The sequence below is a fragment of the Streptopelia decaocto genome, assembly GCF_964273445.1.
Source record: "Streptopelia decaocto genome assembly, chromosome: 2".
NCBI classification, from domain to species: domain Eukaryota; kingdom Metazoa; phylum Chordata; class Aves; order Columbiformes; family Columbidae; genus Streptopelia; species Streptopelia decaocto.
The window spans coordinates 7,802,025-7,826,669 of record NC_138655.1 but is presented as its reverse complement, the minus strand read 5'-3'; the positions used below and the strand labels follow the sequence as shown (position 1 = coordinate 7,826,669).

Below are 24,645 nucleotides of genomic sequence, written 5' to 3'. Positions count from 1 at the left end.
TCATGCTTGAGTCATAAAATGTAAACTTATCCTAAGGATTAAGCTAAAAGTTAGCATTTAAAATGCTTGCGATGCTAATTCAAAGTGCTGATATGAACATGAGTATTAAAAATGAAAAAGCAAAACATGGTTTACCTCATTGACCTATGTAACTAATTATCTCTATTAGTTACACATTGTCATGTGTATAATGCCATACAGTGTTCAAGTTTTTAATTCCTAGTGATTTTGAAGATTCTCATCTTTTAGATTGTTATATTAAACTGAGAAAATAACTTTTTTTCCTTTAACAGAAATTGAGAAATTCCAAAAAGGGGAAGGAAAGGAAGAAGAAAAGTATATCGATGTAGTCATCAATAAAAATATGAAGTTGGGACAAAAAGTTTTGATTCCAGTGAAGCAATTCCCCAAGGTAAGCCAAATTTTCATGCTTGATACGTCTAAATGCTTATAAAAGATAGTCCACTAATATATTTAGTTTAACTGCTACATTTAGAACAATGTTAACAGTATCTACTGTTGCTGATCTGCAACCTGTTCTGTAGAAGTTCTAAGGTAGAAATGGTTCTTATTGGAATAAATGTGCAGGAAGGTGGTGCCCGTCACACATTAAATATAGTATGTTGAGAACAAATGATAAATGAATCATTTTCAGGATAGTTGAAACTTCAGAGTAGTAAAAGGCATGAAATATATTTTAGTTGGCCCTCATGCCAAGCTTTGAAACTTTCTCATTGTAGGTGGAAGTGCAGCTTAAAATGCACCATTAAAGTAACTCACTGTGTAACTTTTCTTCTTAGTCTCTTAAGTTTCAGCCATTGTTATTTTTCAGTTAGTTAAATCTGCACTACTAAATTATACAGTCTATTTGGGAGGGGTAGGGACTGTTTTGTTAGTATCTATAGCCACCGTGAATTCTTAATTCTTTACTACCAAGTATTATCCTGCATTAAAATATCACTACCTGGAAGCACTTATTAAATATTTAATAGGCTGTGTTACTTTATTCTTTGGGTCCTTTTTTTTAAGTTTTAAGGTTAATGTTATGAAAATCAGATTAGCATTTTCTCCACTTATTTGACATGTTGTTCTTCCTACTAGAGATATCAAGACTTTCTGCTCACAGCAGAAAGGAATTCCTTCATTCCTTCCCTCTTTGTTAGGAAGACTTTCTATATATTTTTATACACTGTCAGGGTTTTCCTCACAGACTATACTGGGAACTGTCATGTCCCACCCAGAGGTGTGAGTGGTGGGTAGAGGTGACTCAGGTTCATGGGTCCCCTTGGTTGGAAAACAGTATACAGAATACTGAAGATCTGTAAAGAAAAAGCTTTTATTTTGCAGCCTGGCCCAATTGGCAAATGATTTGGTGGCAGAAGGATTTATATTTTTGTAGGTTCAATTGGTAAACAAAGTTTGCGGCACATGTGGGGCTGTGAATCTTATGCTACTATATTATGAAGAGGAAAGCAAAAGAGTAGAAGTATAGGAAAGAAAAGACAGATTTCACCATCCTTATGCCTCTGGTTTGTGTATGGTGGGGTCCGTAGTCTCAGATCCAGTGGTGTGTGGCATCTTCTGGTGTCTTGTGCAGCTCAGGTGGTGAGAATGGTGGATGGAATGGTCATCAGGATGATGGGTGGACATCACCAGTGCTTGCACAAGTTGGGCCTTTATAGGCCTTGTGTTATCTTTGGTCTTTTGTGTGGGTGTTACCGAGAGGTGATTGCAAAAACTAGAAAAGTCTTGAAGGATCTCGGGCCATCTCAAAGGGTCTTGACTTTTCCTTTAGTGCCGTGCTGGGCCTATCAGAGATGGAGCTCTGTGCTCATCAAGATGTCCCCCACCTCCTGTGTCAGCCAGATGGCTTTTGTCTGGGGCTTGTTAGCTTGTCGTTGATACGCAAATCGCAATTCACCCTATCACCTAATTCACCTCATGTCCTGTCTCCTGTGGCTGGATGGATTGGTTTTGCACAATGTTTGAGCCATTATGCTTGTCAGTCTCTGACAGTAACTTGCAGAGGTTGCTTTACTGCTGTTCCAAGTTTCATGGCACACTGCTTCACTAAATTCAAGATTGCATGCCATTTATATGCAAGCACCTCTTTGGATCTCCAACTTAAAAGTTGTCTTTATGACTAGGAAAAGCTATATACAAACAAACATAGGAAGGTAAAATATAAGGGAAGGATACATGGTCAGTGTTTGTAATCAGGGTGTTTTTCTATTAGATGTTGAGATGTAGATACTTGAGTTCAAGGGGAAGAAAGGCAAAATACATGTTAAAAAGGGAAACTATCTTTTGGAAGATGCTTCTGCTTCTTTTCGTAGTGTCAGCTCTCTTTAAAGGACTAAACACTGAAATTCTTATCTAGGATAGCTGATAGGAAAGCTTTCTCCGTCTTTTGAATGTGCAGGTATGCTCTGCTGTGTGCTCAGTTGTTCTGGTTCCTGGAGACAGTATTTGATTTGAGCTGGAATAAAACCTGGTATGTGTTATGGACAAAACTTGAGTTTATAACCCAGTAGAGCTTTGATGTAATCCTGTATGTGTCTGTTTAGAGTACCAGGATGCAGAGGGCACAGAGTACAACTGCTGTGCAGAACGGACATGCCATTCAAGTTCCCGTGTTTCCACTAGGACTTTCTCCCCAGAAAGCAGAATATTGGTATCTCTACTCACACAAAACTCCCTTCTGCCGAAGTGAATAAAATCCTAGATATTTTCTATTTAAGAATACTTTTACCCCCACATAGGGAGGCTCTATTTTCCTGAGAAGCTTCCATTTTATTACATATAGATGGATATTTATTTTAAAGCTTGCTCATTAAGTATTCCATATAGTCAAAAGGAATTAAAATTTCTCATTGTAGAGGAATAGTCTGGGAGGTGAGTATGAGTTCAGACTTATGACAGTTACTCTTGAATTTCTCAGAAAAACACCCACCCTAAACCACAAGCAGTCACTGCAGTTTAGTATCACTTGTTTACTTGGATCAGGCTTGTGGTTTTATTTCTGACATCTAATAAATCTAAATACATTGTATAAAGTGACAGAGCTTCAACATGACAAAGTGAGAGCATTATCCTGGCGCACCATAGTCTGCAGTGACATGAATTTTGAATATTTTTATGCAGAGGAACAAAGGCTTTTTGCATCATAATGTTTGCTCAGGCGACTAATCCTCTTCCTGTTAGGTGTGTTCATAGGAGGGCTCAAATTAGGGATGACTTGTGAAGTCTTTTGGGGTACATATGAAGTTCAGTTATCTTGGTTTCTTGTGTTTAGAGTGTACCTATTGTATATTCTTATTCTGCAGAACTTAAACAGAAGGTATTACATAGTGCTTATAAAACCTGAAATGATGCTTCACTTAAATGCTTTATGCCCCTGTAGCATGATTTTCTGTGCATATATGTAGTTTTCTAGACTACTTTGCCTACAAGAGGTGTTAGTGCAAATAGTGCAGTGTCATTTGTAGAAGATGCCAAGTGACAGTTCCTCAAAATAAATGGTTAAAAGATTTGGTTCTGATTTATGAACAATTTTCTCCTTCTTACTGATCAGGATTGGTAAGAAATGCTTTGAGAATGAAACTTAAGATTTAAATATGGATGAAATCTGTGTAATATGCTCTTCTGCATGTGAATTTTGAATTTAGAGCAGTTCTCCTAGCAAACTGTATCTGCTTTTATGTGCCTGCAGTCCACACTATTGTGTAAGATCCTGAACAAAAAGATACCTCCAGTCTTTCAGGAGGTGTAGTTCTTTGGTGATGGTGGACGGAGAATCTGTGGTTTCAAGCTGACCAAGTCACTACAATAGTTGATAAATCTGTCAAACTGGCATTGCTGTACCAGTTTGGGTTAAATCTGGAAAACCTGAGTATCCAGAAAGTGGTGCAGAAAAAAACTTAAGTTTGTTTCAAATTTATGAACAGAGTAGTGCTTCCCCAAATAAATGATTCTGCTTTTAAACAGGATCAAAAAAAAAGTTATTAAATCCTTAACAGTGTTTAATGTCTGAAAATTAAGTAACTATGAATCACAGAATCACAGAATGCTTGGGGTTGGAAGGCATCTCTGGAGATCACAGAATCACAGAATCGACTGGGTTGGAAAAGATGTCAGAGATCATCGAGTCCAACCCTTGGTCCAACTCCAGTCCATTGACTAGATCATGGCACTAAGTGCCATGTCCAATCTCAGTTTAAAAACCTCCAGGGATGGTGAGTCCAGCACCTCCCTGGGCAGCCATTCCAATGCCTGACCACTCTCTCTGTAAAGAATTTCTTTCTAATATCCAGCCTAAATTTCCCCTGGCAGAGTTGAAGCCCATGCCCCCTTGTCCTATTGCTGACTGCCTGGGAGAAGAGACCAGTCCCCACCTGGCTAGAACTGCCCTTCAGGTAATTATAGAGAGTGATGAGGTCACCTCTAAGCCTCCTCTTCTCCAGACTAAACAAGCCCACCTCCCTCAGCCTCTCCCCATAGGTCTTATGTTCAAGTCCCTTCCCCAGTCTTGTTGCTCTTCTCTGGACCCGCTCCAGCACTTCAATGTCTTTCCTGAACTGAGGGGCCCAGAGATCATCCAGTCCAACCCACCTGCTAAAGCAAGTTCACCAGAGCAGATCACACAGGAATGTGTCCAGGTGGGTTTGAATGTCTCCAGAGAAGGAGACTCCACAACCTCTCTGGGCAGCCTATTCCAGGGCTCTGGCACCTCAAAGGAAAGAAGTTTCTCCTCATATTCAGATGGAACCTCCTGTGCTTCAGTCTGTGCCCGTTGCCCCTCATCCTGTTGTTGGGCAACAGTGAACAGTCTGGTCCATCCTCTTGACACCCACCCACCCTATAAACATTGAGATCCCCTCTCAGCTTCTGTTCTTCAGGCTGAACAGACCCAGCTCTCTGTCCCTCCTCGTAAGAAAGATGCTCTAGTCCCTTCATCTTTATAGCCAAAAATGATACAGTATAAGTAATTTTGCTAGCAGAAACTATTCCTTTGCTTATATTTGCCAGTGATGACTCTGGCAAGCCAAGATGCCTCAGCTGTTTAGGTATATCAATAAGATTAAGGAAATATCAATCATAATTTATTTGATAAATGAAATCTCTGGACCAAAACAGCTCTACCAGTGTGCTAACCCTGCTCACACAGGGTTAACTAAATTGCCTTGAAGTATTTCTTTGCCCTTTTCTTCCTTAGAATGTCTCTGACTCCTTGAATAAATCATAATGGCCAGAACAAGGGTCAGGCAGCCCCAGCTCTGATCCCATCAGCCTGCATTGTAACACCTGCTCACATTACCTGTTGTGTCAGGTATGTCCTCGTAGCTGAATGCTGTGCAAATTCAGCCTCATTACCTCTGCTGGCCCTGGAAGGTGACAGGTGAACTGCAGCAGAAGCGAGTGCAGAGCAGCTGGGTTTCTATTGCAAAAGAATCTGTTAGATTTCAGGTTCAAAAGTGGGTATTTCACTTCTTTGAGCTGTTTTGCTTTCCCTGAAAAGAACCTTGAGTTTCTGGTCTCCCTCTTACTGTAGAAACAGTTGTTGCTATGTTGATGTGCTTTGCTTGCCTCCTACCGAACAGCTCTTGGTTGTTTCTGTGGTGCTGTATGTTTATATACTTCAGCTGGGACCTCTTGTCTTGCTCAGACCTTGGCAATGTTAACAGGCCTAATACCTCATTGTAGAGCTAGTTGGCCTAAATGTGTTTTCATTTTTTTTTCCATGCCTGGACCTTGATAGAGTATGATAGAAGAATGAAGACAGCCTTAATTTTGACTGCGTTATGAAATAATTTGTCAAGATAGTTAGTCTCAGGAGTTAAGTTTGGTTTCTGCTTGAGGCTGGCTGTACATTTGAACTTCTTAATTTCTGCATTTCATTTGTTTTCTTTACAGGCTCCTATACAAATAAAAAACGCTTGAATCTTTTGATATGATAAGTCTTAAAACTTTGTGGAAACTCTTCTGTAGATTGCAGGTCCAGTCAAGTCTTTTCAAAATCCAATTATATACAATCTTGTTACAAATTTTTCAGGTTCGTCCAGCTGTACAGATTCCTCTGAGAAGTCTGAATTGGTGTGATATGGAAATTAATTTAAGGTATTTAGGTGAGGTCTGAATATGCTTTGGTAACGCTGTCTCTGCAATCCTATTGTAACTGGGATGTGCTACAAGCAAGGATTAGAGAGGAGAGGGATTAGTGGTGACCTTATAGGAAAATGGCAAAGTTCTTGAGGTAAGACTCAGTTCTAAATCAAGTTACGTGTGTGTAGGAGTCCATGTGAATGCTGGATGTCTAAACTGCAGTTAGTGGAATGAGATCGTGTCAGCTTAGGTAATGGAGTTCAGCGTGATTTAATTCACTTTGCTATTTGATCAGCTGAATACCTCAGTCGAGTTTAGGTCAAGCGTGAAAATGTGACCCTTAAACCTGTACTTCTGTTGCATTTCATGCTTGAAAATAATCTTCAGACTTGTGCGGACTTAAAGGCAGAAAAAGTGACCTGGCCTGGAAGGTCGTGATGTGGTTGTCTTGGTAGAGAGTCTTTCTTCATCTGTCCTAACGCTGCTATGAAATGCCAGAATGTGCGCAAGGTGTTGTGTATTAATAGCTTAGATATGTCCAAATGAGGCAGGAGGGAGTTACCCTCCTCCCACACATTGAATGAATATGCATTATGAAGTAGTTTAGTCTCAGAAATCTGATTTTGCTTTGACAGTTTAATGAACTCAAGTGTTCTGAATCTGGAGGAAAAATAGCTTCCATGGGTGATAAATGGAATTGATGATGGCTTTCCATGAGATGGATCAAAACTATGGGAACAATTATTTCCGTTTTGTGACAGGCTACCATTTTCAGAATTGCTCTTAGATTTACACTTAAATACCAGGTTAATCTCAGAAGTTGGTAAGACATGGTCTGCGTTGTGTTCCCTGAAGTGATACTTTAAATATAAATTCTCAAAGGTACTAACTTATGGGGCTAGTATAAGTTTAAGCCTATTAACTCAACATTTAGAGTGAAAATATCTATTTTAAAATGCCATTGTCATATACAATATATCTGCAGTTGTTACATAAAGTTATGGAGAGATTACTATTTCAATCACATGACTAGTTAAATAATAGTTGTTCATAATACCTTTGTTTTAAGGATTTCTTAGAGTAGGAATGGGAAAATGTAGTTGTATAACTGTGACATGAAGGAACAAGCATCAAATGTAATATCAAGAATTTTCACCAACTTTATAGTAATTGACTAAGCTTTCTTTTGTGAATAAATGTTTAAATACCTATTACTGTGTTGTATGAAGGAGAGAGTAGTTTGTGGTATAAAGTAGATGCTTGACTTATTTACCTTTCTGTAGGAACCTTATTTTCTTGAGAAAGAAAAGTCTGGAAGATTTCCTGGTTTCAGGTCACTATGAGACAAAGTGCGCTGTATCTTAATTTAACTATATTTTTTTCTAGTGACCCTGTCACCATTGCAGAAAACTAATATGCCAAGAAAGCTCTCTATGGCTTTAAAGAGAATAGCTTGCTTAGAGCTTTACAGGAAAACATTTGGTCAAGCGTTTATATTTTCACTAAGTATTTTAAGCTGGATGAACCATTCTCAGGAGGCTTGTCTTGGTGGGGATAAACAAAGATTACTTCTTCTATTATATCCCCCTTCCTGTAATATATATGTTTTAAAACTCTGTAGCATTGGCATTAATTCCTTTTTTCGCTGAAATCCAGATAGTAGATCAAATGCTTATGAAGACAATGTCTCACTGTGTGCTGTTTGTAGCTTTATTTTCTCCAGAACTGTTTTCAGGGACTATTTTCAAGCAGTGATCTGGTAAGGAAATAAATCTCCAAGTAACTGTTAAAGCCGTATTTTGATTTGGAGATTCTGACAAAACAAGTGTTAGACAGTGATGTCCATAATCTCCATTGTACTATATCTGCAGAAATGCTGCTTAAAATGATGATTTATGAATATCTAGAGGAAACAATTTTCAAGCAAAAACCTGATTATTGATTCATTTTTCTGTTTCTATTAATATAACTTTTTTTCTATGGATGTGTTTTAAATTGGAGATTTTGTAGTTACACAGCAGTTTAAGATAATCTGTGAAAGGGAAACAAATACATGCTTTCAGTATAATTAACCAATACTTGTGTGCTAGTGAACACCATCACCAAGGGATGGAATCCCATGTCTGAGGAATCTGAGAAGCAGCAGTTGCACTTCATGGTGTATCTTTACGCACAGAGTAAACCATAGGTGTAAATATGGGGGAATGTGCTTTCAGTGTTCAGAGATTTTAGGAAACAAGACCATCCTGTAAATCTTGCATCTTTTTCCTTAAACCAGCACGCATCTGGTGATACTTTCTAATGATGTAAGACTCCAGAGGGTACCATTTATCCCTGCTGGGGTGTTTGACTTGAACTGAAAAAATTTTTCCCATCTTCAGTTGTCTGTTAATCTGTATCTTGATACCAGTTTTGCAAAGATGCCTTGAGTGTTTTGCTTTAGACTTGTGTTTGAGGTACCTATTGGGTGCATGTTTCAGAGCTGGTCCAGGAGCAACTTTGAGTTGAGGAATTTATCACCTGTTTTCTATACTAATATCCATAATATCCTGATTCTTACATAAGACATCAGAAGCTGTCTTAATGTGGAGACAATACATATGAGAAGAGCTTCCAGGCCATGTTGTGCTGGAAAGCAGCGCGGCTGCTTTAATACAATGTTAAGCTGGAGCTGGTGAACTTGAGGACAATTTTGGTGATATACGGCGGTTTGGATGTGATTGTGCTGTACCAGGGAGAAGGATGAGACAAGAGGTGACCCTGGTGTGTCTGATTCTGAGCCAGACCTAGTGAATGTGCCTGGTCTGACTTGCAGAGAGCTGCTCTGTCTTCCTGTTACTATCCAGTGACTCTAATCCAGAGATGGTTTATAAACTTAAGTTTAATGCTACACCTGAATTTGTTTTTTATTCTTGTGCTCTTGAGCAAATAAATTCTAGGAATGGAAGTGTCCATGAAATGTGTACATGAGCTGTGTTGTGTAAGAGCTAACTTGGATCTGCCAGGCTTATTTGCTTTTGTTTCATTATGAGATAGGCTTGATTTGTTAAGTTTTTAATGAGAACTTGTCTTAGTGTGTGACACTTTTGTACCTTTAGGTTTGAGTCCTTCTGCTCCTTGACTGCTGGGGTTAAAGTGTGTAAATGATGATAGTAACTGTGGTTGTTATCTGAGTGTTTCTATGTGAAATATTTCAAACTAAGCATTTGCTAATCCGGTGTTTCCAACTTGATGTAAAAGGGAGAAACCAATAGTTCAAATGAAATCCAGTACCTGTTCAAAAGTAAATCTATTTTCTACTGAAAAGATTAATTCAATATCATAAAAGGGTTTTATTTATGGAATAATCAACTGAATTGTTCCAAAGCTTTTTAGCTTTGTTATGTATGAGCAAAAAGGCTTGAGGACTGCGTTGTAAGCCATTTTTTTAGTAACCTTCAGTGTTTGTCTTGTTTTTAAGCTACATCTTGATGTACTGTGCTTTCAAATCAGCAGAATTTCAGACTTGCAGCGCAGGCTTCTCATGCTTCAGACTTGTCAAATCTAATATTTGGAGCCTCAGTGCACAGGAAAGAATAGTTCAGTGGATCTCAGGATACAGCTAATACATTTTCACGTTCATTAAATGTGTTGTCTAGATCATGTCATCTGTGCAGCTGCTTGTGTCCAGCTTCAACACTAGAGATTTTTTGTTGTTTTCAGAAGACAACAACTTTTGGTAGTATTAAAGTTTTATAGGTCAAGTTTTAGATATACCCAACATATTAAACTATTCAGCTTTAATTAAACAATACCGCTGGAGTAAACAAATGTGCTTTGGAGCACCCAAGTTTTCTCTGAGCACCGAAGCCCTTTAGTTGCTTTGATTACATACAAATTGCATTTCACTTTTGTTGCAGCTATGCACTTCCATTTGTTATGATTTGTAGTTTGTATTTTAATTGCTGGGTAGTTGTTTGTTCCAGTTAAGAAGTGATATTCAGAGCCATGCAGTGTGTATTTTTGTTTGTAATAGTGGTAGAAATAAGAAAACTAAAACCTGCTCCCCCTTCTTCACTGACCTTGGTGTCTGCAGGGCTGTTTTTCTCACATTTTCTCACTTGTCTCGACAGCGTTTTTGCCTTTTGTTAAATGTGTTGCCCCATCGATGCTGTGTCGCTGATGGGCTCAGCTTTGGGTGTGGTGGATTTGCCTTGGAGTTGGCTCTACCCAACATGGGAGCAGCTTCTGGCATCTGCTCACAGAAGTCACCCCTGCAGCCTCCTGCTACCAAAACCTTGCCACATAAATCCAATACAGGAATAAATTACTGCTTTCAGGAAATGTTTACAGTGTTCTATACCAACTTCCAAGTGTAGCTTGTATTTTCCAGCTCTTGGGATTTATTTTTTTTCCGTAAAACAGTTCTGACTATTAAAAGTGAATCCTCAAGTCTTTAATTCTCCTTAAAATATTATATACTTTCCAAAATACAGTGCAGTGATTTGCCATCCCTGGAGGTGTTAAAAGATGCATAGATCAGGTTCTTAGGGACATGGTTTAGTGCCAGAGTTAGGTTAACAGTTGGACTGAGTATTGAGGGTCTCCTCCAACCAAAATGATTCCATGATATACAGAAGTGAACTACTGAAAATATGCTATATGGAGCAGTGCTTATAAGAACTTTCACATCCAGCTTTAATAATTCCAGCTTTGTGTCATTGAAGTGGCAATAGGTGGATTCTACCTTTGTTTTCCTTTATGAATGGGTTTTTGATACTTGTTTCCTTTAGCCTGCCTTCCCTCTGAGGCACCTTCTGGGCTAAAAGAGCACCAGGAATATGTTTTGGTGTTTTCTATGACTGGAAATGGTTGTTTTTTCCTTTTTTTGTGGCTCACCACTTTCTTCTCCCTAGTTATCTTAAATGTGTGATGCCATGGTTATGAACCTCAACTGGTTTTGTTAAACTTGAGTGATAATGGGGGTTGAGAGGTAGTTGGGAAGATCTTGAATGTTGATTCTGGTTTGGGACTGGATTTATATGCTTATGTTCTCTGGATTTAATTCCCTGCTTGTTTCTGTGTTTGTTTAGGGTATACTTAATGAGTTGCTGTATTACTTCATAAGTCTTCAAGTCAGGATAAGGCAATTAAGATCTTTTTTTCAGAGCTTCAGTTGCTTATCATTGTATCAGAGATTGCTGCCAGCTTTGTTTTTATGGCTTTATGTACCTGGTAACAATTGAAAATTGAATTGCAGTTTGAGCACATCTGTTCTCAGTGTTGAATGTGATAAATACAAAGTTCTCTTTATACTATGAGTTCTTTGAGTTCAGATACTTCTGTGTTTCTGTTGTTACCTGATGGAGCCACTGATGTGTCCTACACATTTGTACTTAATGACTGTGTAGTTTATGGTCTAATATTTGTTTGCACCTAGAACAAAAGTTATTTCATCAAAATATTCTATTTTGGGTGTTCATTTGTGCTTAAAAATCCAGTGAGGTTAATATTTTTATTTTCTTGCAGTTCAACTTTGTGGGAAAACTTTTGGGTCCCCGTGGCAATTCTCTAAAGCGCTTACAGGAAGAAACCCTGACAAAAATGTCTATTTTGGGAAAAGGTTCTATGAGGGACAAGACCAAGGTAAGAACTGAGGATGCTGATGGAAGTGTTTGATACCTGCTTTTTGTGATTTTTTTTTTTTTCCTAAAGACTTTGGAGAAGCAACATGATAAATTAAGGAGAAAATAAGAGGATCTCCTGGTGTCGGTTAGGTTCAGGTGGAGTCTCTTTTCTCTAAGGAGTCTTCTCACTATGAGTATTTTGAGGCCATCATAAATTGTACTTCATTACCCCCCCCAAACTACGATTCTTGGGGATGTAAGTGGGAATTACCAGTGACATGTTCTGGATTGATCTTGTGCAGCTTGTAATGCGCAAGTGAACATTGAGTGTTTTCACTTTTGGAGGAATGTGACTTCTAAATCCAAACATTTTCACATAAAATAACACTTAACGCTGAAACTGAATATCATTTAATAACATTTCCAGGCAAAGAGAAAAATAAACTACAACTAGAAAAGAACTCAGAGCTCTGAGGATGACATACACAGCTTAAGCATTTGACAAATGGTGATTGTTTCTATGGGAAATATTTGGTTATAGTGGATGTATCCGTTGCAAGAGCCCAAGCAGACAGCAGAAAGACCTTTAGCTTGATAGGTACTTTTACTAATCGCTTTCATTCTTTACTATCTGGCTAAATGTGTAGCAGATAATGGTACATCAGTGAGGAGATGTCACCTGTCTGGTAAGCTGTGTTTTTTAATTGGAGCATTCCTAATGATACAAATTAAAACACTGAACATATTTCTTGCCTGTAGCATAACATGCTTTATAGGCCTCCAGTGAAACCTTTCTGCGGTTATGTAATCTGAGACTTAAAAATACTGCGTGCTATAAAGATTGGTAATGACACACATATGGAACAGCGATGTAGAGGGCTAGCTACTGAATTTCCTAAACTATATATCTTTCAGCCCATTTTTCCACCAGCAAAATGTATACTATGTGATTTAGAGAGTATTTATCAAGAACTTGATCAGAGCCTGTAAATGACTTCATTCTGTGCACAACTCAAAAGTTAGCTCTCTTAATTCCTTCTTGAAAATATTTATTAAACAGAACTCACAGAAATATAACTTAGGTTTATGAAATTATAACGACTTGAAGATACAAAATAGATTATTTGAATGAGAGCTGTAATGTAATACATAATACAGACAATGCAACCCTAAGATTTAAATGCTGCACAGTTAGGAAAATCTGCAAACTTGAAATATGACACAGTTTGACTAGAGGTAGAAAACCTAAGAATATGAGCTAAATTTGCTACTAAACCGGGATGCCGAAGTAAACCTCCAAATACTGTTTTAAATGATGCTTGGTGAACTTTCTCAGTTCTTGTGCAATGTGTCAAAATGACAATGTTCTGTTGCTGAATTACATGTTTCTATATCAAAATACAATGTGTCACGGAGTAGGAAGTCCCCTGAGTTTTTCTAATGGCTCTGCAGTATAAAAGTTTGTTTTATTAAAAGCAGAAGCTCAAGCTGGAAAGTTCAGATTCCAACTTGAATCTCAGAATCCTGGGGAAGAATCTTAAAGGTTTACATTTGACTAATTTGAACTTCTCTTGTTTCCTTTGGTAATGCTTTGTTGAAATTTTTGACTTTTTTTTAATTGAGATGCTAGCCAGAACTGTAAGTAATTTTTTTTGTTTTTAAATTAAGTGGCAAATATGTTGTTAAAAGTTGGAGAGCTTTTTTTTCTTCCACAGACAACTTGAATACAATTGATCTTTGTGTTCAGAAACAGGAAGGTTCCTGTCTTTGTTGGTCTGGTTGGGCTTTTAAAAAGGAACGTGAAGAGGACCTAGTTGGGTTGGAATAATACAGCTGAAATAGCTTGTATATACCTATTTGGGTATCACTGGAACTGTCTATTTTTAATAAACTAAAGGATGAAGATATCTGGTGTTCGCTAAACACAATAAGCAAGGGGGGAATTATTAGGGCTTTGTTTTTTAGACAGCAGAACTGTTAGGATTTTAATATTATCTGGTGATACAATTAAATTATTTTTAATGGTGTCTCATTCTCTTGGAATGTACCAGTCTAACACACATGGGAGGGATGGGGAGCTGATCTGAGAGAACTGAGCTCCATTCCACTCCATTGAAATCACAGAATCACAGAATGTCAGGGATTGGAAGGGACCTCAAAAGCTCATCCAGTCCAATCCCCCCACTGGAGCAGGAACACCCAGATGAGGTTACACAGGAAGGTGTCCAGGCGGGTTTGAATGTCTGCAGAGAAGGAGACTCCACAACCTCCCTGGGCAGCCTGGTCCAGTGTTCTGTTACCCTTACTGAGAAGTTTCTTCTCCTCTTTCAGTGGAACCTTTTGTGTTCCAGTTTGTACCCATTACCCCTTGTCCTACCATTGGTTGTCACTGAGAAGAGCCTGGCTCCATCCTCATGACACTCACCCTTTATATATCTGTAAATATTAATGAGGTCACCCCTCAGTCTCCTCTTCTCCAAGCTCCAGAGCCCCAGCTCCCTCAGCCTTTCCTCACACGGGAGATGCTCCACTCCCTTCAGCATCTTTATTGCCCTGCACTGGACTCTCTCCAGCAGTTCCCTGTCCTTCTGGAACTGAGGGGCCCAGAACTGGACACAATATTCCAGGTGTGGTCTCACCAGGGCAGAGTAGAGGGGGAGGAGAACCTCTCTGACCTACTGACCACCCCCCTTCTAATACACCCCAGGTACCATTGGCCTTCCTGGCCACAAGGGCCCAGTGCTGGCTCATGGTCATCCTGCTGTCTACCAGGAACCACAGGTCCCTTTCCCCTACACTGCTCTCTAATAGGTCATTCCCCAACTTATACTGAAACCTGGAATCACAGCTTTCCAGTCATGTTGAAGTAGGTTGGGTAAAGCAGAACAAAAGAAATAAACTGTTCTGAAATAACTAGTGAACTATTTTTTTACCTCTAATGTCCTTCTCCCTTGGCTTATACACTGAATTAGTTTTCATCTCCAAATAGCACAGTTCTGTGAAGGTTGTATTCCTGGGATAGAAATCTCAGTGAGAACAGAAAATAAACAAGAAATATCTGAGCTGTGCAGTAATAATAAGAATGAAATAATATCGGTAAAAGGATTTTGCTCCTGTGGAATATTAAATCAAACCTGTTTCTAAAGACTTCTGAGAAAAGAGGTTTCAAGTTCACTTATGTTTCTTAGCATCTTCTATGTGAAACCGGTGCACTTGGCAAAACTCCTGGAAATATTTCCCCTTGTGCTACAGTTTCTGTATGTGAGCAGGAGCTGATGGGCTATTTTGTTTTACAGGTCACTTAGTGTTGATAAGCAAACTGATAATATTCTGGTATCGTAGCCATATGATTGGTTTGAAGTGTATTGGAAAAGTTTGTGTTTCTATGTGAGGAAACACTATGTGCAAATGCCTGAGGCAGCTTTAACATTTCCATTATAATATGTTTAAAATAAGAAGGTGGAAAAAAACAAAGAAAAAATAAAATCCAACAAAAATTCTTTCTTACCTTCTAGGAGGAAGAGCTGAGAAAAAGTGGAGAGGCAAAGTACTTCCACCTAAATGATGACCTGCATGTTTTAATTGAAGTATTTGCTCCACCAGCTGAAGCCTATGCCAGAATGGGACATGCGTTGGAAGAGATCAAGAAGTTTCTCATCCCTGTTAGTATTTTAATTTTTTTAACAGGAATTTTGGTAGTCTTAAGAAATTTTCTATAAAACTAAGTGTATGATATTGGTCAGGTCATGTTGCTTAATTTCTTTTACTTGTGAAAGTAGTGGTCATGTTTACAAACACTTTTCTTTCTGATATAGCAGTTATTGGGTGAATGCATAACTCTCCACATACACTTTGATGCTATGATATGACCTATAGTAAACCAGCAACTTATTCTTGCTTAACTGGCAATGTGCAAAGTATTTAAGCTTTCAAATAATTGTAAACATCTTTAAAATAAGAAAACATTTGCTTAAGGTAGAGCTTTTCTGTGTTCTTATTACACCTGAAGTATCAGCATAGGGTCTGTTTTACTAAGAATAAATAAGTTTGAAGTTTGTTTCCACCCATAATCCTGGTTATGTTCAGTGCTGAGAATCAATACAATTTTATCTTATAACTTTATTTTTCTCATAAAGCTAGTGATACATGGGTTATACTTCTGGTGTGTTCTTCAACTTGTGATGTATGGATGTATAAAACGAAATATAAATTTCCAGTATAAGTTTGCACTCCAGGTTTGGGATATGTATAGACACTGATGTTGCAGGGTTTCTAATGCCTTTTTGCGTAAGGTTTACTTTTTGCTTATCACCTCAGTTGTTTTGCAATATCCAACTGCTTGGAACAGTCTGGGCTCTCTTAAGCTGAGGCATTTGAGGTGGTTTTACTGTGTATAAAGCTCTTAACTCTATTCGCTCTTTGCTGAATGTCCTTTTTATTTATTGCTTATCAAATAACTGAACATGGAAAGCAAAGCATCCTCAAGATGCATTGACTTCTGTTTATTTTTACTGCTGAAAATTGCTCTCTGATTAGTGTCAGACCTTGGAAATGTGGGAGACCTGAGCTAAGGAAGCTTTACTACGGTGTGTATCTGAGTGGCAGCAGCACATAAATGTTTGAGTATAGTCAGAGTAGCTGTATTCAGGATGGGTTGGGATGGATACCTGTTGTATGGATATTACAACCTGTTGGGAACAGAAGGACCAGCTGTTCTCTAGGGTGAAGCAGCTGGTGCTGGTGACCTGACAATACTACTGTATGCATTTTGGAGTTTTTAGTTTGTGCTAACTCTAGTCTATATCCATGAAACTAAGTCCTCAAGTGACTGGAGTTGATTGTGTTTCTTGAGTGTCTTCTCTGGTTTGTTTTTGGATGAAAATTAGTTCTTGTGGCCCAATACTACTCTATGACATGAACCAAAGAGTGGTAAGTAACAATTATCAGGAGGCATTGTGATGTGAAATAACACAGTAATGTGGGTGTACCTTAAGACAGTTAAACCTCCCCAAAATGTCCTAAGCATTATGTTATGCTATAGAGAAACAAGCACCACATCATGACTCCATCTGCAGGTTCCAAATGCCTTTTTTCTTTGTGTATGAAGAGGTAAATAAACATACTACTGTTCAAACAAACTGATTATAGGGGATACTCAATAGAATATTTCTAGGAATGTTGGGCTGCCATAATGTCGAAGGTTATTGTATTTACATGATTCATTATTTGATTTTGTGAAGAGATGAGGGAGAACTGAGTTCTTGGCTATCCTAGTGAGCAAACAGCTGTTTCATTTTTAGATGAAAACCTGCTCAGTTGAAAAAGTGCTTTTTGCATGCACTGGAAATACAGAGATATCTGATTCCCCTGCCTCCTTAATCACATGGTATTTTTCTTCATTGAGCTTGATTGACCTAATGTCATCATAAATTAAGTAAGCTTATCAAAGCCTGGTCACTACTTTATCAGTCTAATTCTACTGGCTTAACAGCAGTAATGAGCAATTCCATTCATTGGTTGTACACTTTTCCATCTCAAATTTTGATCATTGCATCTATGTTGTACTGAGCTGAACTGATGCTACATAATCTCTTCTGAACTATGGGATCAAGCCAACACTGTTTTAATTTCCCTCTGGCTTTTCAGATGTAATCTTATCAGAATGGCTCTAAATGCCTTAATCTCTTCTGCCCCCGCCTTCCAGCAGCCATTTGAGGAAGCAATAAGGAGCAGCTTCGTCCTTTTTAAAACTACCATGTAATGAACTGCTGCTAAATACAACTTGAATTTTATTTTCTGTAATGTCTGTTGTGGCTTTCTTAGTACATTGTTAGTTTTATTTCAAATAAGTCCTGTTATCAGCATATATGATTATGACCATATTTGTGTTTTCCTTACAGTGTAAGCTAACCATACCTTCCAAGAACTTTAAATGCTAATCCTAGTTTAGGAATATGATCATTGTTCAGTTATCAGATCAGGTCTGAATATAACAATCACAATTGGTGCTAGAATGTGGGATACAAAATAATCTTGCAGCTGACTATAGCAAAAAATGCCTTGGCCTCTCAGCTCCTTCTGGATCTGTGAACAAGCACCTTTGCATTAAAGTTCAGCATCAAGCAGCTGCAGTGTTTTACTTTCCTTTAAACTATTGATTTAACTCAAGTGCAGACATAAAACCTTCTGACTTGGGGTTTTTTGCCTGTGCTTATGTTGCCTGTCTTCTGCAGGTGGGACTGTGGCTTCTGATTTCCAGTATATTCTTTTGCCCCCTGTTAAATTAGCTGGTCTCTTTGCTCTGGCCAGACCCTCTGGCCAGCAGTCTGTTGGACTGTCAAAGTGATGGATGTTGTGCTTGACATTTATCCCTGAATTTCTTTTGTCAGATAGGACAAAAAGCCAAGTACTTCCACTCTCACCTCCCTGTGGTTCTATATTATACCATCATTACCGTGGTTTTGCCCAATAGGACTTTTCATAGTCTGTTTTACTTAATTTTTGAGTAGTGGCAGTGCTGCTTTTGACTGCTACACCATTAATTATGCTTTGCTGTTGGTTACTCAAGTTCCTTGTTTTCCTTGTCTTGAAAGCAAAGTATAGAAATATCTTTGAAAGAACAATCTGTAGCAGTCCATTTACAACGTGAGCAGAATTTGCAGGTTTTTCCTGTGGTCTGCCTTGCATCCTGCAAGTTCACTTTGAAAGGTGTGGTGATGAAATAGCATTTAATGGCATTTGGAAGAGCTGATGGGCTTTGGAAACACATGTTTCTTTAAGCAAGCTGGCAAATAACTGTAAAGTGTTTGTATAAAGGTGGCTGCAAACCTGATAACTCTTGCTGACTGCCACAATAAAGGTCTGTGTGGATTTGCAAAAGTGCTTAGGGTTTTGCTGGGATCTGTCCTAACATTAAATAAAAGATGTTTTTACTAATAGATTGAATGATAAATTTGAATAAGGTCTTAAGTTACAGATATACAGGTTAGGGGTGGACCCGCTGGAAAGCAGCACTGCAGAGAAGGACCTGGGAGTCCTGGTTGACAACAGGTTGACCATGAATCAACAATGTCCCCTGTGGCCAAGAAAGCCAATGGTATCCTGGGATGCACTAATGTGTGTACAGAAAATTAACATGATTATAAAACTTCTAGGAACAGTCAGACAAATATACTGATAAGCAGCTTGTTTACATACGGTGCTTGTCCCCTTATCCCTGTGTTCTACCATGTTTGAGGGTGGTGAAACACTGGCCCAGGTTGCCCAGAGAGATGATAGATGCCCCATCCCTGGAGATATCCCAGGCTGGACGGGGCTCTGAGCAACCTGATCTGGGTGAAGATGTCCCTGCTCATGGCAGGGGCAGCACTGGATGAGCTTTGAAGGTCCCTTCAACCCAAACTATTCTATGATTCCTACAGAAGAAAACATCCTCCATGTTCAGAGAACACTAGTCAGTCAGGATGAGCAGCATTCATAATATGGAAGTACATCTCTTCACTTGAAATTCATCAGCAGCACTTGACTGAAATTTGAGCATTGTGTCTGCCTAAACTGTAAGGGTGTGCAGTCCAAAGGGTTTCATGTCCATCTCATGTTCTAGGTGAAGAGAGAGCCCCCTCAATTTGACTTGCAATGTGCTCTTTTCCGGCAGTGGGTATTTGTAAACTGACCATCTGTTACTTTTAATTGAAAGATCCATTTCAGAGCCTAATGGATTAATGCTGCTGCTTATCATGGCTCCTTGTACTGTTCCTTCACTCTGTGTCCTCCTGATGCTTCTGGCATATTTGATAAGACCATATTATCTCCTCTGTGCCTTTGTGCAGTGGAGTCCTTGTCTCTCACTAAGGCTGCTGCTATGTTGAGTAGTTGGCTGCAGGAAAATGAGAAATCATTAGGAAGAAAGAGGACCCAACATGTACACTGGCAACCTGAGCATGTCTCTAAGAAATCAAGTTATACTAATATCAAATAATGATCAAAGGTGTTTTTTTAGCAGCCCAATTCTGAGGAAGATGTCTTGTGGGGAAGTTATAAAGGGCATCTGATATATATCAGAACTCTGAAACTTAAGAATTGTTTATGTACAATTAATTCACTAGCATTTTATTTCAAAACTGAAGTGTTGTTCCATACATACCTTGCATAGATTTTTGTGTTTGTAGCCAGTTCTGTTCGGCAACAAAGCACAAAGTGAGTTCCTGTACAGTAGTTGGCCAGAATAGTACCAAATTGCCTGTTTTTATTCTATTCTGTATGGTGGCTTGGCTGTGAATTGGGTCCAAGCTGGTTTATAATGAAATGTTTCTTCAGTTACACAGTTTGAAACAGTCGATTCAGTTTTCCAGACTTATTTCTTCATCTTGTTTGTTGCTTGATCTCTGCTGCTAAGTAGAGGATGATCTGAGATGGGCAATTTGAGTTGAATTCCAGAGCCTATTCAAGGCAGTTTGGATGAAATGCCCTTACAGTGCCACTTCTTAAAAACCACTGACTGTATTCAGAAATGGCATATATTAGAAAACTTATGTCTTTTTGTGGAAGCTGAGGGAAAGCAGAATGTTTCAGGGATAACTGATATGTTGGAATTGACTGAACTTTTAACCTCCTTTCCGTGCAGAGTTGTGATGCAAGGGCTAGCTGGCAGTCTTTTGGTACCTGGCTAGTGTGTAAATGTAATACACCAGTTTTCCAATAAGAGATGTAGATCCTTTGTTCTGTAATTTAATTGTAAAATGGGTGGTATTTGAACAAACCTTCCTTCTGTGAAATGGGAAGACTTGTGCAAGGTAAGAGCTGTTATATCAGAACTATCACTTCACTCGTAGGACCTATGAATATTTTGATACTTACTTTGTATGTATACATACTGAGTAAAATACTTATTTTTGATTCAACTTTACGGATGCATTCTTTAGTTTACTTTAAGTGGAAGAAAAATGACACAAATATGGATAGTTCAAGGGTTCATTGCTATATCTATTTTATTCCTGTGTGGTGTGCTAGTTTTGGAGGGTGGTTCAAGGCCCCTGAAAAGTTCTGTGTATTTTAGAAGTACCGTATTAATTCAGTGTAAATAACTTCAGCTTTCTTTTTGATAGACCTTGAGAATTTGTACACAATCAGAAACAAGCCATGTGTCTTCAGCTTGTTCACTGTTCATATTCTAGAACTGAAATACGTGGAGCTCTTTCTGTTAGTTAATAGTGCACATGTGTATTGAACAAATTTCTTTGTTTATTCTTTAACTTCTGATTTTAAGTGTAAATGTCTATAATTTATTCTTCAGGAGGGCTGTGCTCAACACTGTATTTATTCTTTACTGCTTTGCAACACCAAGCAATGGGATTTTTCCTGCTTTTAACACGCATTGCTCTACAGCTGGAACTACAAAATGCATCTCAGCTCAGAATGAGACCTTGATTTTTGTTGTTGTTCTTTCCCTCTATCAACAGCATTTTAACACTGGCATTAAGTGGTAACGCTGCATGCAAATAATATGCAATGGAAAAGAAAACCATTCTTGAGCAAAAATTGTGATTAATATGTAGAACTCTTAGAAATGACTGATATGCATATAGTATTATTCTTCAAATTAGTTTTTCAGTGGGATGTTCAGCTTTTTAAGAGGAAACCTTCAGGAGCACTGTTTGCTGATACTAACTTGGTGATTGAACAGTGTGTTTTTTCTTTTCCTCACTCTGTTCCCTGTTTTAGGACTACAACGATGAAATCAGACAGGCACAGCTTCAAGAATTAACTTATTTAAATGGCGGCTCAGAAAATGCAGAAGTTCCAGTAGTTCGTGGAAAACCATCTATTCGAGCAAGAGGAGTCCCAGTTCCTGCTTTGACCAGGTAAGTGGAATTGCATTTGAACATATTTTAAGCTTCTCCCTTTATACAGAATATACATGCCAGAGCACAGCAGTAAAATTCATGGACTCCCAAAATATGATCAAAAGATAAGGGGAAAGAAATATTGGATCATTGAAGATAGTTCAATTAACAGTTCCTCTAAATTATGGAATATACATATTCTTTTTATACTATTAAGTTTTTGTAGTCATGCTGAAATGTTATGGAAGTGTTTTGGAGGTAGAATGTGGATTGGGTCTCAGCTGAGTGGCACTTTTTTCATAAAAATGTGGCTTTTGCTTGGGTCAGGAATAAGCAAGTCTACTGCTTTTGCTTTCTTTTTCTTTGGCACAGGAAATGTTTTATTTTTACTCTAGCATTCCCTATCTTCCTTGCAGTACTGAGATGACAGTTTCAACTCCTTTGAATCCTGAAGTGTGAAAACAAAACCTAAATAAAGTGCATAAGTGTGTGTGTGTTACAGTACAGAGAGACTGTGGCTGCAGCAGCTTGGTGTGATTGTTTCTATGGTGAACTATTCTCCTGCAGTTGTGGCTGTGGTTCTTATTGATGCAAGCTTGAAACTTATAAAATAATTTCAAAATAGTATTTCAAAGTGTTTTAACTCAGATTAAGCATGTTAGAAGAAAAAGCACTGAGGAATTATTCCATTTACAGATCTGCTTACACAGTTACATGTATCCTGATGATGATTGCAAATGCAGTGCAGAATGAACATTAATTTAGAGAATTTACACTTAGTGCTGCTTGTGTCCTGTAAGAATGTAATTATTTTCTCTAAATCAACAGTTTTTTGTTGTGTTCTTAAGCAATGTGTAATGTATCTGTGCTGCTTTTCTTGATTTTAATGCTCTTCAGAGTAGTGGTAATTATACACCAAGGTTCACTTCTTTAGAACTGCAATCAGCCATACAAAAGCGCTTCCAAATTAGAGATCTCATTTAATTTTGGAGATTTGGCTGTTTTTGCTAATTTTACTTCAGTTCTTCAATATCTGTTTTAACTTTGCCATAGAGGCCTGTAACAGCTGTACTACAGATGCTCAGTACAGGTACATTTGCAGTTCTATTTCATGTTTTCTCTATATATTTTTGCCTGTAAGGTGGTGTTTGTGATACAGAAGTTATTGTTTGATCTGACCTTATCACTAAAGTTTGATACCCAGTTTCCACTGGTATCTATCTATTTCCATTCGTATCTAGTACATGCATACATAATTAACTTTTTATAGTACTGAATTTCTACCATCCTCTGTTTTTTAGTAAATATATTATTTTAAATCTGCTTTTTATGCAGGACATACATACTGTTACATAGCTCACAAAACCCTTTGTAGTTAGCCTGCAGGTATTGAAGTGTCTTCAGGGTAAATGTAAATGTTCTTTGTATTTGATTTGGAGATGACGGGTAAAAGTTGTATTTTTGCCATCTCCATTTTCATGTGTTCTAAAGAAAACTGAAAGGTTGGTTTGATTGTCCTTACTTCAAGGCTTATCTTAAAATCCGTGACTTCTTCCCCTTAGAAATTAAAGTCCTCCATTAACATAAAAGATTCCTGGAGTGAAGCTTCATGCTGTTGGTTCTGAGATACTACGGTCATTGAGTTAAAGATCTCAAACTCAGTTCTAATACTCTGATTCTTTTTTATCACAAATTGACTTCAGCGACAAGTATTTTTGTTGAAGGAAGGCTTTGTTCAACAGTCTGAGTGCTAACTAAAATATCTTTAATAGCAAGCATTCCTGGGATATCCAAAAGAGGGTGAAGCAAAGCCAGAGAAGACTTGCAAAATGAAGTCTAAAGCTTCAGTCGTAACCTCGCTTTATAACCTACAGCATATTTTGACATACTAACATTGATCCATGAAACCTCTTGTTAAGGGTGCAACAACTGAGTTGGGGCCTTTTAGCCTTTATTATTCCTGAATAGTTTCACTAAAAAACATACTAATTTACACACTTTTTTAGTCCTTATCAGATATGTTGCAACTTGAGATAATGCATCATACCAAATACCTTCTTTTAAGAAGACTTGTTACATCTATCTTTACCTCCATAACAAAGTTTTATTTTGTAGAAAACATTATATTTATTGTACTTGCATACAAAATTCTAGCTTGTGCCACAGGTATTCCTTTATATGGTAAGTAATTACCTAATGGTTGTTGTTTGGGGAAACTCTTATTCTGCCATTTCTGGATTGTTCTGGATTTTCTTGACTTTTTTTCCCCCACGCTAGAACCAAGCAGGATTTTGGGGGCGAATGACTGGAATTTCCTGTAGAAGAGTTGTGTGTTTTGAGCTTTACCTTTAGGAATGTGCTGTTCTCATTATTTATCTTGGTCTTATAGCTGCTTCCTTCTGCCCTCTTTGTCCCTATTTGTAGTGTTTTCCCTCCTAATACTGCTAAAGATAATGAACTTTGGATGCAATTGCAACATTTCTATTATTTTCTATCATGGTTATGCTGAGCATCATCTCTTTAGGTAGTACCTGCCTCCACTGTGCAACAAAGGGACGTGAGAATCTTTTCCTGGCAAAATCCCAGTTTTCATTCTTTATTGTAAACTAACCTTGTTCTTAAATGGCTTCTTAGATGCGACTATATGAAATGAAGGATCATACCAGTTACTGTTTAATTTATTGTGCTAGCAGCCATAGAGGATCCATGGTTTGTTTAATGTGATGCTGTTACAGTGAGTAGCTAAAAGATGTTCCCCTCTTGGTATCAGTGTTTCTTTAATGCATTTGAATTCCCATCCTGAATCAGTGCAATATAAATGATAATGCTACTGAAATGTGAACTGAGACATCTGATTAACTAAAGGCTGTAAATAAACATGTGTTAATGTTCATGTTAGTGTACGCCTCTAAGGATATTTTGTAAATTAAGTAGCATTTCATCTCTAAAACTTCACATTCATACTGTAAGAGTAAGCATAAATAAGATTTAAGGATCACCCAGTTCTGACTCAAACCAAGATATAGTGAAAAAGTGACATTCTAGAGGATGATAGCAGTAAGTTGATAAATTTTCCTTTCTACCTTGGGGCACAG

The 24,645-nt window shown here is 38.0% G+C and overlaps 1 protein-coding gene across 3 annotated transcripts in view; it reads left to right on the top strand.

Moving 5' to 3' along the window:
- The window catches only part of KHDRBS3 (KH RNA binding domain containing, signal transduction associated 3), a 95,991-nt gene that overhangs the window by 28,333 nt on the left and 43,013 nt on the right, over positions 1-24,645 (top strand). For all 3 annotated transcript variants that reach the window (XR_014183173.1, XM_082043767.1, XM_082043766.1), the window contains exons 2-5: positions 294-412; positions 11,611-11,727; positions 15,224-15,370; positions 21,429-21,568. Coding sequence is in view for 2 of the 3 variants with exons in the window: in XM_082043767.1 (XP_081899893.1) it covers positions 294-412; positions 11,611-11,727; positions 15,224-15,370; positions 21,429-21,568 (523 nt within the window). In the remaining variant the exon portion in view is untranslated. The remainder of the gene's footprint in view (positions 1-293; positions 413-11,610; positions 11,728-15,223; positions 15,371-21,428; positions 21,569-24,645) is intronic.